At 40.3% G+C, this 12,594-nt stretch overlaps 1 protein-coding gene across 1 annotated transcript in view; it reads right to left on the minus strand.

Annotated features, from left to right (window-relative positions):
* Positions 1-11,335, minus strand: part of PPP3R1 (protein phosphatase 3 regulatory subunit B, alpha) — a 61,537-nt gene extending 50,202 nt beyond the window's left edge. Inside the window, exon 1 of the mRNA XM_079111225.1 lies at positions 10,786-11,335. Coding sequence (XP_078967351.1) covers positions 10,786-10,788 — 3 coding nt within the window. The 5' untranslated portion in view covers positions 10,789-11,335. The remainder of the gene's footprint in view (positions 1-10,785) is intronic.
* Between the last annotated feature and the right edge of the window lie 1,259 nt (positions 11,336-12,594).

Raw genomic sequence — 12,594 nt, forward strand, 5'->3', positions numbered from 1 at the left:
AGTTATGGAAACAAGGAAAAATTTATGGAGATCTAGGAAATTGTGTAAATTTTTCCAAAACAGATAAATGGCCAAATTGAGTCAAGAGGAAAAATGCAAAGTAAATGAACAGTACACAATATTTTTCTGTACCTTACACAGTACCATATTCTTCTGTAGCCTGCTACTTTGGAATTTAGATGACACCACTTGGTTAATGTTAATATGCTGGGAATGGCATACATTTTCCTGTCTAATGATACTATATAAGTCAATTTATATTATAGACACTACACGGATTACAATTAATGATGCCCTTATAACATAGGTAGTAGTAAAGGGGAGAAAAGAGTATGACCATACCAGTATCCGCTTACGAGTAAATATTTCCATTAAAAAATACAAAATAATTATGGAGTCTATAGGTTGTATCAAGAATTTTAGACTTTATAATACACTGTATTTTTAAATGAGAAAGTGATACAATCATATTTAAGAGGGACTTGAACCAAACTCAGATAAAAGGCTAGCAACGAAGACTAAAAATGGTCAAAAGGGAAGAATAACAATTACTAAAAAATGTCAACAGAAGCCAAGAGAAGAGAGAATTCCAAGAGCACTCTCCTAGCATGTGTGAGGCACTAGGTTTAATCCTCAGCACTTATAAAAATAAATAAAATAAAAATAAATAAAATAAAGGCAATGTGTCCACCTACAACAAAAAAAAAAAAAAAAAAAAAAAAGAGGTGAGACCTTTAAGAAATGATTAGGTCATGAGGACATGGCCCTCACAAATTAACACCATGTGGGTAAGGGCTCAGAGAATTGAAGGAAAAGTCTAGAACTTCTTGGAGATTATTTAAGTGGTCCTGACAAAAATGCTGGTAGAAATGTGGACAATAAAGGCCATTCTGATGAGGTCTCAGATGAAAAATGAGGAATAAGGTAATAAAATTGGAGCAAGGGCCATCTTTGTTATGCAGTTGCAAAGAACAAATTCACGTATTAGAACTTTGGGACACAGAGCAATGAACTAGAATATCTAGTGGAAGAAATATCTAAGCTATTCCATCATTGTATTTTGGAAGCATATAACTTGTTAGTTTCACGAGTTCACCTACGGAGAGGAATATTGCTTTTGAGTCTCCCTTATATTTGATTCACATGAGATTGGACTTTTGAAATGATGCTGAAACTGTTAAGACTTTAGGGACTATGAGGGCAGAACATAGTCCTCAGAACATATATTTTGATGGTATTTGGAGATAAAACCTTTGGGATGTAATAAAGGTTGGATATTGTCATGAGGGTAGGGTCCCCATAACAGGATTGGTGGTTTTATTAGAGGAAGAGAAAACAGAGCTTCCATACTCCTGCTCTTTCACCATGTAATACCTTTGCAAGTAGCTACCGAGTACTTTTAATGTAGTTATTTTAAGTGAAGAACTGAATTCACATTAAGTTTAAACAGTAGACAACTATGTACAGCAAATATCTATTAACCTTCACATCACAGAACTGCAGAGGTTTGAAAAACAAGAAAATGAGAAAATAGAGATAAGAGTCAAAAAAATAAGATTGTAAAGGTTAAGGCACAACAGTCAGTCAAGAAGGCAGACCTGAAATATACCTGTGATCATAAACTCTTTTATTTGATAAAGATTATGAGTTAGTTTATACTTCTTAAAATTCTATTGAAGAGAAAAACTGTATTATAAACGGACATAAAATCACCAATTTCTCATTACCCACTAGCACTTATTTTTCCTTGAGAGTCTAATCTTTATTAAAGATTGCCTTACAAATACTAAAGAATGTCAGCTTATTATAACCTAAAAAGGGGTTTACCTGTGCATCACACTCAGAAGAATATAAAAGAAAACCATTCCTGAAACTAGATAGGAGGTAAAAAAATAAAAAGTGCTAAATAGCTCTAATAAGTACCAAGAATAAAGGTTTGATCCTTTTTACAGGTTGCTATGTTTTATCCTGCTGTTCCTGGGTTTTAAAATGTTTACTTAATTCTAACATACAAATAAAAATGAATACTCTGCATTGTTTACAAAAGAGACCTGGTCAAAGCATAGGTCAATTTAGTAACACTGCCAGTAAAACAAGTTATGACATCTCATCTACAGAAATGTTTTGTGGGAAACCAATAGTACTACCAATGTGGTCTTCCCTATGATTCTCACAAGAGCTAGGTAAACAAAAGAAAACTCAACTCTCTGAGGAAAGAAATTGGAAATGTAAAATTTGTTGAATTAGTGCTGAATTTTCAAGGATTTCCTATTTTTTAAAAAAATCAACTATTTTAAGTATTAGAGTACAAGACTATGAAAACTAAAGACAAACAAAAAACATGTATTAGTCACATTCTGTTTATCAAAATTTTGTTCCTGCCCCCAGACTCATATATTAGCTAAAATTAACAGTTAACACATGACCATGAAGGGAATATGGAATGGTAAAGAGAAAATTCAGGAATGGAGAGAATGGGTAAGAGTTTCCAAAGAGGCTTATTTAGTAAAATGAAAATAAAGAAATTTTAATGTAAAAGTTTGAAATAAAATAGATGCATTATCCACTATATTTTGGAAGTCTTTTTTTCAAGAATTTGTTATCTGTGTAATTAATGCTTAATACGATGGTAAGTGGAAATAAGTACAAAAACTGTTCTAAGAATAATTTCATAAGAATATTGTCATAGTTTCAGACTCTTGATAAAGTACCAACAACCTAAATCATTATAAAATTGCCAACTAATTAGAATTATTAGGTTGTTTTGGGCTCAATGTTTACATTCAAACTATGATTTAAAACCTTGGAATAAAACTGATTATAATGAGTAACCTGGAGCATGCTATCACTAAACCCCTCTGTAATTTTTCTAATAAAAATTATTTTTAAATCTATATGCTCACATAAAAGAAATAAGGAAAAATATTTTTGAACTCCATCCTAGAAGAATATACATAAAACTTAACACAAGGGGAGGAGTGGCTAGGGAAGACAGACTTTCCATTTTATATCCTTCAGCATCATTTGAATTTTTAAGCAAATATATCGATGCAGTAGCTTTAGTTTAAATAAAAATTTTAAGAATACTGTTCAATAGTAAACTCAGAAAATGGTTCCCTCTAGACCTGCGTAACTTGATCAAAAGCATGAATAAATCTGAATGACTAAAAAGACTGGCAAAGAATTAATCTCTCTTGTTAGAACCCTTGTTTCCTAGATTCATTTTCTAAGTCACTGACCCACTACTGCCCTCTCCTAGATTCTATTACTATTTAGTAATATTACTAAATATTATTACTAAATTTCCCCAAGTCAATAACAATCCTCTTCCACAGCTCTTACCCTCAATGGTACCCCATTTGTCTCAGTCTCAATCTCAACTCAGCAAATGATCTTCCCTCAAACTATCCTGAGACACTGAGATTTAGGACACCTGGTATAAACAGTTATTAAGACGGATCTAAGGCCAGGACCTAGTTGCCTCATTCTGACTGATTTTTTTTCTCTCTTTTGATGTCCCTACTTTCTTTTTCTTCTCCTCCCACCCTACTAGTGATTAAATTCACCAGTGAGTTAAATATAGTGATTGAAATCACCAATGCATGCTAGCCAAGCACAGCACTCTACGAGAGTTACATCCCTAGGTCTTTAAAAAAATGTTACTTTAAGAAAGGCTCTCACTAAATTGCCCAGGCTGGCCTCAAAACTTGTGGTCTGCAAAGCCTCCCGAGTAGCTGAGATTACAGATGCGCCACAGACAGCCCAGCTCTTTCTTCTGGCTTCTCTTCCAGTTCTAAAGGATATCTACATCCTCCTCCATCCCAGTAATTTACTCTTAACTATAAATCACAAAAATTAACTATCCTTTGTCCTTTTTTTCACAAATATCTCAAAAATGAATTGACATTTATTGTCTCATCATCACCTATTTCTTTGTTTTACTTATTTATTCACATTTCTTCTTTGAACACTGCTTAATATGATTATAACCAAATATTTGGAATCTAACAATGAAAAGGCAGGCTTCCATAGTCATACAGATTATACTCCCTTGAGATCTTATTTTCAGCACCTAGGACTTAACCGAGTTGTCTTAAACATTATCAATACTATTCTAATGGCCAATTCCACCAGTAAATTCTTAATCCTCATCATAACCCATCCTTCGGCTATCAACTTAAGAAACATTTCAACTCTGCCTCTTTCAAGTATACTATTAAATTTCTTCATTAAAAAGGTTCAATGGAATGTCTCAAGACCAACAATTCACTTTCCAAAACCAAACTTACCTTATTCTAATAACTTCTTTTAACTTTCCTATATTGTATTAATAATTTAGAACTATCTTTACAGCTAATAAAGGCTGTAAAGGTTGGGACATCCTTTAATGACTTTCTTCATAGTTTCTCTTTTCAACTCTATATTTAAAATGTCTCCATCTCTATTCACTTTCAAATCCTTATAACTTCACAGCTGTAATACCACAAAGCTACACTCCCCGCTACAATTTCCACTTCTTCCAAAGCATCCAGAAACTTATTTCCAGATTAATCAATTGTTCCCCAATGGAATCAAACTGAAGTCAAACAGTTAAAGCCATCTGCAATTTAAAACAACTTCCTGTTCGGGCTACAACATAACAATTTTTATCTTTACTTCCTTCCCTTTTATGTCAAAGGGTGAGAAAAAAAACCCTCCTCTTATTTTAGGAGTCATGTTGACTCCTACCTCCTTAGGGACATCAAACTGTCAATAATCTCATCCTTTCCCTTTGAAAAAAATTCAAAAGACAACCTCTCCCTTTTCTTCCTGGCTTATTTCTTTGACCCCAAAATAAATCCTTCCTCAAACCTGACTCTTCTAGCCTTCATTTTCTCTCCTTCTATTGAAAGCTTTAAAGAGTAATCAAGGGGCTGGGGAGATAGCTCAGTTGGTAGAGTGCTTGCCTTGTAAGCACAAGGCCCTGGCTTTGATCCCCAGCACCCCCCGCCCCCCCAAAAAAAGAGTAATCAATACTCAACACCTAGCCACCCATTTATTACTTAACTCACTACATCCTGGCCTTGTTTGCTGCCATTACAACAAACTATTGCTAAAGTCACAAGAACTTTCCTAATCCTTCCAAAAGACAAATTTAAGTGCTACTTTCCTAATCTCTATAGTATCTATTTACTTCTTCCTCCTTTTTCCTTAAAACTCCTTTCAATCTGGCACCACTCAATTTTCTAACTATCTCTCTGGCCATTCATTGGTAACTATCAAAAGTTCCTCATCCTCTATCTGCCTCTTAGATGCAATGCTCTTTAGAGTTTACCCTCTTTGCTTCTCATTCTATACTCTTTAAGATTTAATTTAGTTTCATGGCTTCAACTACTGCCTAATATAGACAGTTCCCAAATCTTTAATCCAAATCCAGATCTCTCTTCTGAACTCTGGATATAGATAGTCAAATACCTGTTGGCCATAGCCACATGGATGACTCACGTCCAAAACAGAAACCTTCATCACTCCCCCAAATTTCCTTCTTCTGTATCTCCTAAAAGAATGTGCATTCTAACAAGGTCCCAAATGATGTTGCTTTTTCAAGATCCACATTTTGAGAATCACCGCACAAACATACGTGCTGCTTTCAACCTCCAGGCAAGCAACCTTCTGCTGCTACCTCCTAAAGTCAAGATACCGTGCAGCAGGGCACTATTAATTTTCAGAGCACTCTAGTCTACAGAACTTAGAATCTTGCAACACAACATTCCAAGCATTAGTTACCAAAGATAAGACTAAAGATGAAATTAATGGTCATCCCAGCGAACTTAAGTTTCTGGAAGACAGGTATAGTATTTGCCATATAACCCAGAACTGAACCTAACCCAAGTAGTGCTCAACAAATACTGGCTTAAATGGACAGTATTATCACCTATCCAGTCACCAAAGCAGGATTCTCCTTTTCTTCCCCATAATCCAACAGTCATCAAGTCCTCTCTTCTACCTCCTAAATGTATCTCACACCCTCCTCTCCATCTGCACCGTTGCTTCTCTCCAGCTGCGCTGTTACTATATTCTATCAGGATCTTATTTCTCATATGAATTACTGTACTTATTTCTTAATAGATTCCCATATCTAGATCTATCCATTTTATTTTAATATCACAATGCCACCAAACTGATTTCTTTCTTAAAGTAATGAGACAATGTCCATTCTCCTGGTTATAAATACAAGATTGAGATTGTAGGGGGAAAAAATTTAACTCCCTCAGGTGATATATAAAACCCATCTATGATCTAGCCTGAATCTCCCTGACACTTTCTCCCTTCCACACTACTCCACTATTCTTCAATCATGCTAAACTAATGTACTTTTAATTTACACTGGAATTACCTTCTGTTAAATCTATCGTAATTTATCTAGCCTTCTTTAAAGGTGTTCAGAACACATCAGCCCACAGTAGGGCTAAAATCACGTTAACACAAAACCTGTTTCATAATAAAGTACTGAATATCCCACAAAATTCACTGAATACTGTACTGAAAGTAAAAATCAGAATGGTCAATGTATATTGAAGTAGTTGCCACTGAATGCTTACCACTTTCACACTACCATAAAGTTGAAAAATCTAAGTCAAACCATTATTAGTCAGGCTCTGTCTGCATTTTAGTTCTTTAAATGCTTTGTACAGCTCAGGCCTCTTACGACTTTGAGCATAAGCTCCCTATTAGAAGTATCCTTCCCCCTTGGCTAAATACTCACTCTTTTAAGACTCAGCTTAAGCACCTTATCTTCTAGAAAGCTTTGAGTGATTCCCAATCCCAGTTTGGATAAAGCCTCTAGCCTGCCACATGCTCTTATAGCACCCCATTTTGTTTGTCAATTGCACACCATACTGCATAATCATGGTCTTGTTTACCCCACTTGATTAAGTGCTTAGAGATAATAATCATGTCTTATGTTTATAAAATCAGTGCTAAACAGATGAACACTTGACTAAAATTTAAATACATTCCTTGATATTCTCCAAACAGTAGTTCTCAAAATTTGGAATACATCACAATCACCTGGAAGCCTTGTAAAATCTAGACTGCTTGGCTCATCCCCAGTTTTGGATTCAGATGTTCCAGGGCGGAGACCAACAAGTTTCTAGATGACTACTGATGCCGCTGGTCCAGGAACCACATTTTGAGAACATCCTGTCTCTCCATACCTTCAGGATTTAAAGTGTTTTCTAGATGTTTCCAACTCTCTCTTTTATAATTCTAATAACCTCTTTGGGGTTTGTTTGTTTGTTTGACAGTACTGGGGACTGAACTCAGGGATGCTCTATCACTGAGCTATATCCCCAGCCTTTATTTTTGAGGTAGAATCCTGTTAAGTCACCCAGGCTGGCCTCCAACTTTTGATCCTTCTGCCTCAGCTCCCCAAACTACTGGGATTACAAGCATGGGCCACTGTACCCAGCAATCTGAATAGACCCGGCACAATTTTTACCTTCTTCATAAAGCCTCCCCTAATTCCCAACGTATCTCACTCTTTCCTCTATTTTCTATCATGCTCTGTGTGAATTCTTACAAGATTTAACACATGCTAACTTATTTTACAATTAGTGACATTTGTCTCATGTTCTCCACATAAGTGAGTGTAGAAAACCTGCCTTAATTACCTTAATATCCTCCACAACACAAAACACAGTAACCAGCAAAGAGCAGACAAAATCTACAAGTATTTTTTAATATGAGTAAGTCCCCATTGCTTGCTCCAGACTCTGGGGATGGTCTGTCTGACTTGCTTAATCCTCCTGGCCCAACCTGACTTCCTTACAGTGCCTACCTATCTATCAATGATAGATGCCTGATTCTTCTATGCTTGTCTGTTGCTCTCACTTGCCGACCCTTAGTCAGCTTCCTTACCTTGTATCATGAACCATTTTAATTTTCTCATCCACTATGGGACATGAGGGGAGAAACTGTCTCCTCATAACTGACATGAATTTTAATTCTGTGGCCTTAAGACTGGTTGCTTGCCTTTTTCAAGAAAAAGAAAAAAATTGTCAAGGCAGACAATAAATTTAAGTTCAAGATATAATATCATGGAGATGAAGATCATCATAACGAAAAGTTGAAAAGTGCAAAGACAAAGTCCATAAAATATAAAGTTGTCTTAAGAAACAAAACTTAATAGACTGTGTTTATATAAGCCTCAAGAACAAAATCCACATTATCTATTCCACCAAAAACAACCTGGTTCAGGGAAAATTCCCAGGAGCTCAGTACTCATATTTTTTATAACATATACATAATCTCATCCTCCTGGATGCTTAATTCAAATGGGGATGAAGAAAGGAAAAGACGAATGCTCAGGGAAAAAAAAAAAAAAGAAGAAGAAAACTACTTTAAAGGCAGCAACTAAAATACCTATCAGCAAAAGTCCTTAAGAGATGGAACTGAATCCCTTTTATGTTCTCCTTATTTGAATTATTCATTTATATAAATACTGTAAAATCTATTACAAAAATAAGTTTGTTCATGATACCAAAAGCAAAAGTTATAATAGAAATATCCAAAAGGGAGTGAAATTTTTCAGAATTCCATGTTCAATTCACTAGGAAAATTAACTAGACACCTCTCAAGCCTGATTTATTTGAGTGAGTCAATAAACATATGGTAAAACTGAGTTATAGATAGATAATGATCTTCACATTTCTAAACCAATGCTATGTTCAACAGACCAAAATCCTAAAGCTGAGAAATCACTGTCACCACAAATTATGTAGGTCCTAAAATGGTACTGGGAGAATAGAAGAGAAAAGAGTCAAAGGTATACTAGAAAACTTAAAAGGAAGTTGGAAAGGGCAGAAAAATAATGGCTTGGAAGAAAAACAGTATCATCAGCACATCTTAAAAAAGTTTTAAAAGGTTAGGAAATACTGAGTACCAAAAGGACAAATTTAAGAGCTAAGGCGTTGGTGGTGTAGAATAATGGCAGAACTTATGCAAATTCAGTGCAATAGACAAAGATCTTTTAAGATCCTGATCAGTAAAATACATGCATTAGAAGTTCTATTAAAGCACTGAAGTGCAATTTGTAACTTCAAAAGACTAAGCCAAGAAAACGGCTGTACTCTATATCTCACCTTTCCAAATTGTTTCCTGTAGTAGTCTGGAAAACACAAAATTTTGTGACTTTGGTTAGGAAAGTTGTCTCTAAACTGTTTTCCCAAATTGGCAGAGGAAAACTTCCTCCACATATCAAAATCACAAATCGGGGCTGGGGTTGTGGCTCAGTGGCAGAGTGCTCACCTAGCACGTGTGAGGCACTGGGTGCGATCCTCAGCGCCATATAAACATAAAAATAAAGGTATTGTGTCCATCTACAACTAAAAAATATTTCTTAAAAAATTATGACTCATTTATTAAGTCTTTTCCTAGTCTGGATTTAAGTATGCTAATAAAAACACTTAATCATTCACCTAATATTTTAAATAAAGTTGATTTACTTGAATATTTTAATTTCCTTTTCTCCCCTCACCATCACTACCAAATTGATTTTCAATTGCAATCAACAGAACTTCTCTCTTCACTCATCCACCTCCGCATTCTGAAGTACCTAAATTCTACAGACAGGGTGGACTACTACACAATTAAAGGTGCAAGGTAATATCCAACATCGGTCTAAAAATCGGACAATTGTTCAAAGGCTTTTTAGAGGAAGTGTAACAAACCAGTCTCATGTTCAAATAACTGGTACATACGGAATAGCACCTGGAATTTCTCCCACTATGTATATACAATTCTTGATTACAAAGAGGAAACTACACCGGCTAACCGGAGCTAGTAAACCGGTAAGGTAACAGGCTAAAAGGGCGTCGTTGATTTCTTGGCTACAGTGACAGGCGGGAGACACACCCCTAGCGTCGGTCTGAAACACTACAGCAGTGAATTCTACCTAGGGATTAATGTGAGGGTAAGGAAAGACAAATTTAAATCGCCATGATTCAAAAACAACCAGCCCAAGAGAGACAGACACGAAGGTAACAAAGAAAATAAAAAACCCTGGGTAGTTAAGAAAACAACAGAAAACGAGTATCCCCATTTCTCCAAGACCAAGCTGTCTTGTTTTGATGACTATACACCTTGAACCCTTCCGGTTCGCCAGTGCAGAGGGAGAAGCAGCAACGAAAGAAACCCCGAAGGTTGCAAACAGCAGCGAAATAAATACTAACAAGAGAGGTGGGAAGTAAGGGGCAGGATTCCTGCCAAGACTCACTGGTAGAAAATGGGGAGTGAGTGGGAGAAACAGCAGCTCTAGACAGAAAGTGGGTCTTACATAAAGCGCCATTTGCCACATATTTTCATTTCCACGGGATTTCGGAATACCCTCCAACTTGAGAGTGAGTCTGGGGGCGTAAGGGGGCTCCACGTGGAGGAGGGCTGCGAAAGGAGTAACGCGCAGCGACTGGGCTGACGGCGGGGGCGGCGGGGGTCGAGGCAGGGGCGGAATCCCGGCGGGCGCGGGTGGGGCGGCCGAGGGGCGCCCCGGAGGCCCCGGGGGCGGGCGCGGGGGCCCAGCTGCAGCGCCAGGCCGGCCGCGGTCCTGTCAAGCAGGCGGTCCGCCGCCCCCGCCGGCCGCCAACGCACCGGGCAGTGCAGGCTCGTCCGCACCCGCTGGGCACCGGTGGGGCCCGGGTCTCTCGAATTTTCCACCGAGGGAAGCCGACCGGGGTCGTCTGGGCTCTCCCCCGAGCCCGGCAGCGGCGGGCGGGGACGGATGGTGCAGGAGGGAAGCCAAGGTCTCACCATTTTGCTCGGCGGGTCGGCGGCTCGCTCGCGCGGTTAAAAGTCGGTTCTGACGGGCTCCGCAGGAAGCGGCGGCGGCGGCCCAGCTGCGGCCCTCGGGACGCCCGGGGAGGGGGTGCGGGCTGGGGGAGGGGAGGTGGCGCCGCGGGGCCCGCGCCGGCTGGGTGACTGGGCACGCGAGGGAGCGGGCAGGGCGGGGGGAAAGAAATTAAGGTCGAGATTCAGAGAGAGCGCGCGGGAGGAGAGACGGCGGGAGGAAGGAGAGGCGGAGAGGCAGAGAGGAGGGGGAAAGGGGACCGAGAGGGCCGGGCGGCTCGGGGACTGCAGCCTTGCGCTCGCGCCGGAGCCGTGACGGACTCACTGCAGTGGCTCGCGCTGACCCGCAACCTCAAGGCACGAAAAAGGGGAGGGCGGGAGAGGGAGGGGAGAGTGAAGCGCAGTGGCGCGCGGGGCGGAGGGCGGGGGCGCGCGGGGCCGGCGGCGGGGGTGGAGCTTCCGCGAGCGCCGCACATCCGGGAACCCGCGCGCCCGGCTCGGCGGCTGCCGCCGCGGCGCTCTGGCGAGCTCTGGTTGGGGAGCTCGGAGCGCGCGGACCACGTTCGCCCTCCGCGGGCCGCCCTTTGCGTGCCGGGCGGGTGGGGGGAGGCTAGGGGCGGGGGCGCAGACGTCCGTGACGTCGTGTGGCGGATCCCTTCCTGTCATGTGGCTGGAGGCGGGCTGGGAGGAAGGTAGGGCAGGGAGGAGGAGGAAATGCGAGGGTGCCCCGGGAGGGAGGAAACGCGAAGGGGTGAGCGAGCAGCGAGCGGAGGGGGTACCTGGGCCCGGGAGTGGGCGCCTCGTGGGGGAGGAGGAGCAGACGAGCGGCCTTATGGTGTCAGAACCACCCAGGCGCCGCACCAAAAAAAGAGGAAAAATCCACTAGTCCTGGGGCTAGTGGAAATCAAAGGTATCTTTGCATCTGCGTACCAACTTGGACCCACTACAGAACTGCAGGGCGCATCTGGACTGTCGTCACTCCAGTGCAGCACCCGCAGGACCACGCTGTAGCGAAGTGGCGGCCAGCAGCGCGCTTGGAAAGACAAGGAAAGCAAAGCTGGCCGCAGCTTGAGCTTGGGTAGCCCCTGGACAACAGTGGCTGCTTCCCACTCCCGCAAAGACTTGCCCACCCAGCTCTAATTTCCGTAAACCTTCCAGGTTGCTCTTTGGCAGGGTGCAGCCGTGTTTGTTTTTTTGAGAAATACTCCAAGGCACATTGCCCAGTGAATCCCTTTAGTAGAGCTATATCCATTCTGGTGGCAGGAAATTCAGACTACAATAGGAAAAGAAGTTCTGAAAAGCATGAGAAGAAAAGTTATGCTCGAGACAAAAAAGAAAATCGTCAGGACAGGTGTGATGAGAATAATGAAAAGAAAACATTTTGCAAATATTTTAACCAATTATTTCTTTTTAAGTCTATATGCAAGCAGGCATGTGTATGTATCTCTAAAGGAGCAGATAGAATATTTTCTGAGTGAATAGAATTCCTTATTGATAAATTCTTAGGGTAGTTTTATAAAAAGCTATACTGTTTTTAAAGACGGTCTGTTAAAAGGAGAATTTATTCTTTTTCTGTGCTAATTATTTTTCTGTATGATAAGCTCGTTTTCTTATAAAGGCTGTGCGTGTGTCTTTCCCTCTCCCCCTCTCCCTCTCTCTAGAGCTTCTTTGGTTTTGTGTCGGGTTGAATGAGGAAAAGTAATTAGACATACAAGTTGTATCACAGAGTAACCGTATCGAGAAAAGGCCAAGAAGTAACGCTGTTACTTCCAC

Source organism: Sciurus vulgaris (genome assembly GCF_902686455.1).
Source record: "Sciurus vulgaris genome assembly, chromosome: 14".
In the NCBI taxonomy this organism is placed as follows: domain Eukaryota; kingdom Metazoa; phylum Chordata; class Mammalia; order Rodentia; family Sciuridae; genus Sciurus; species Sciurus vulgaris.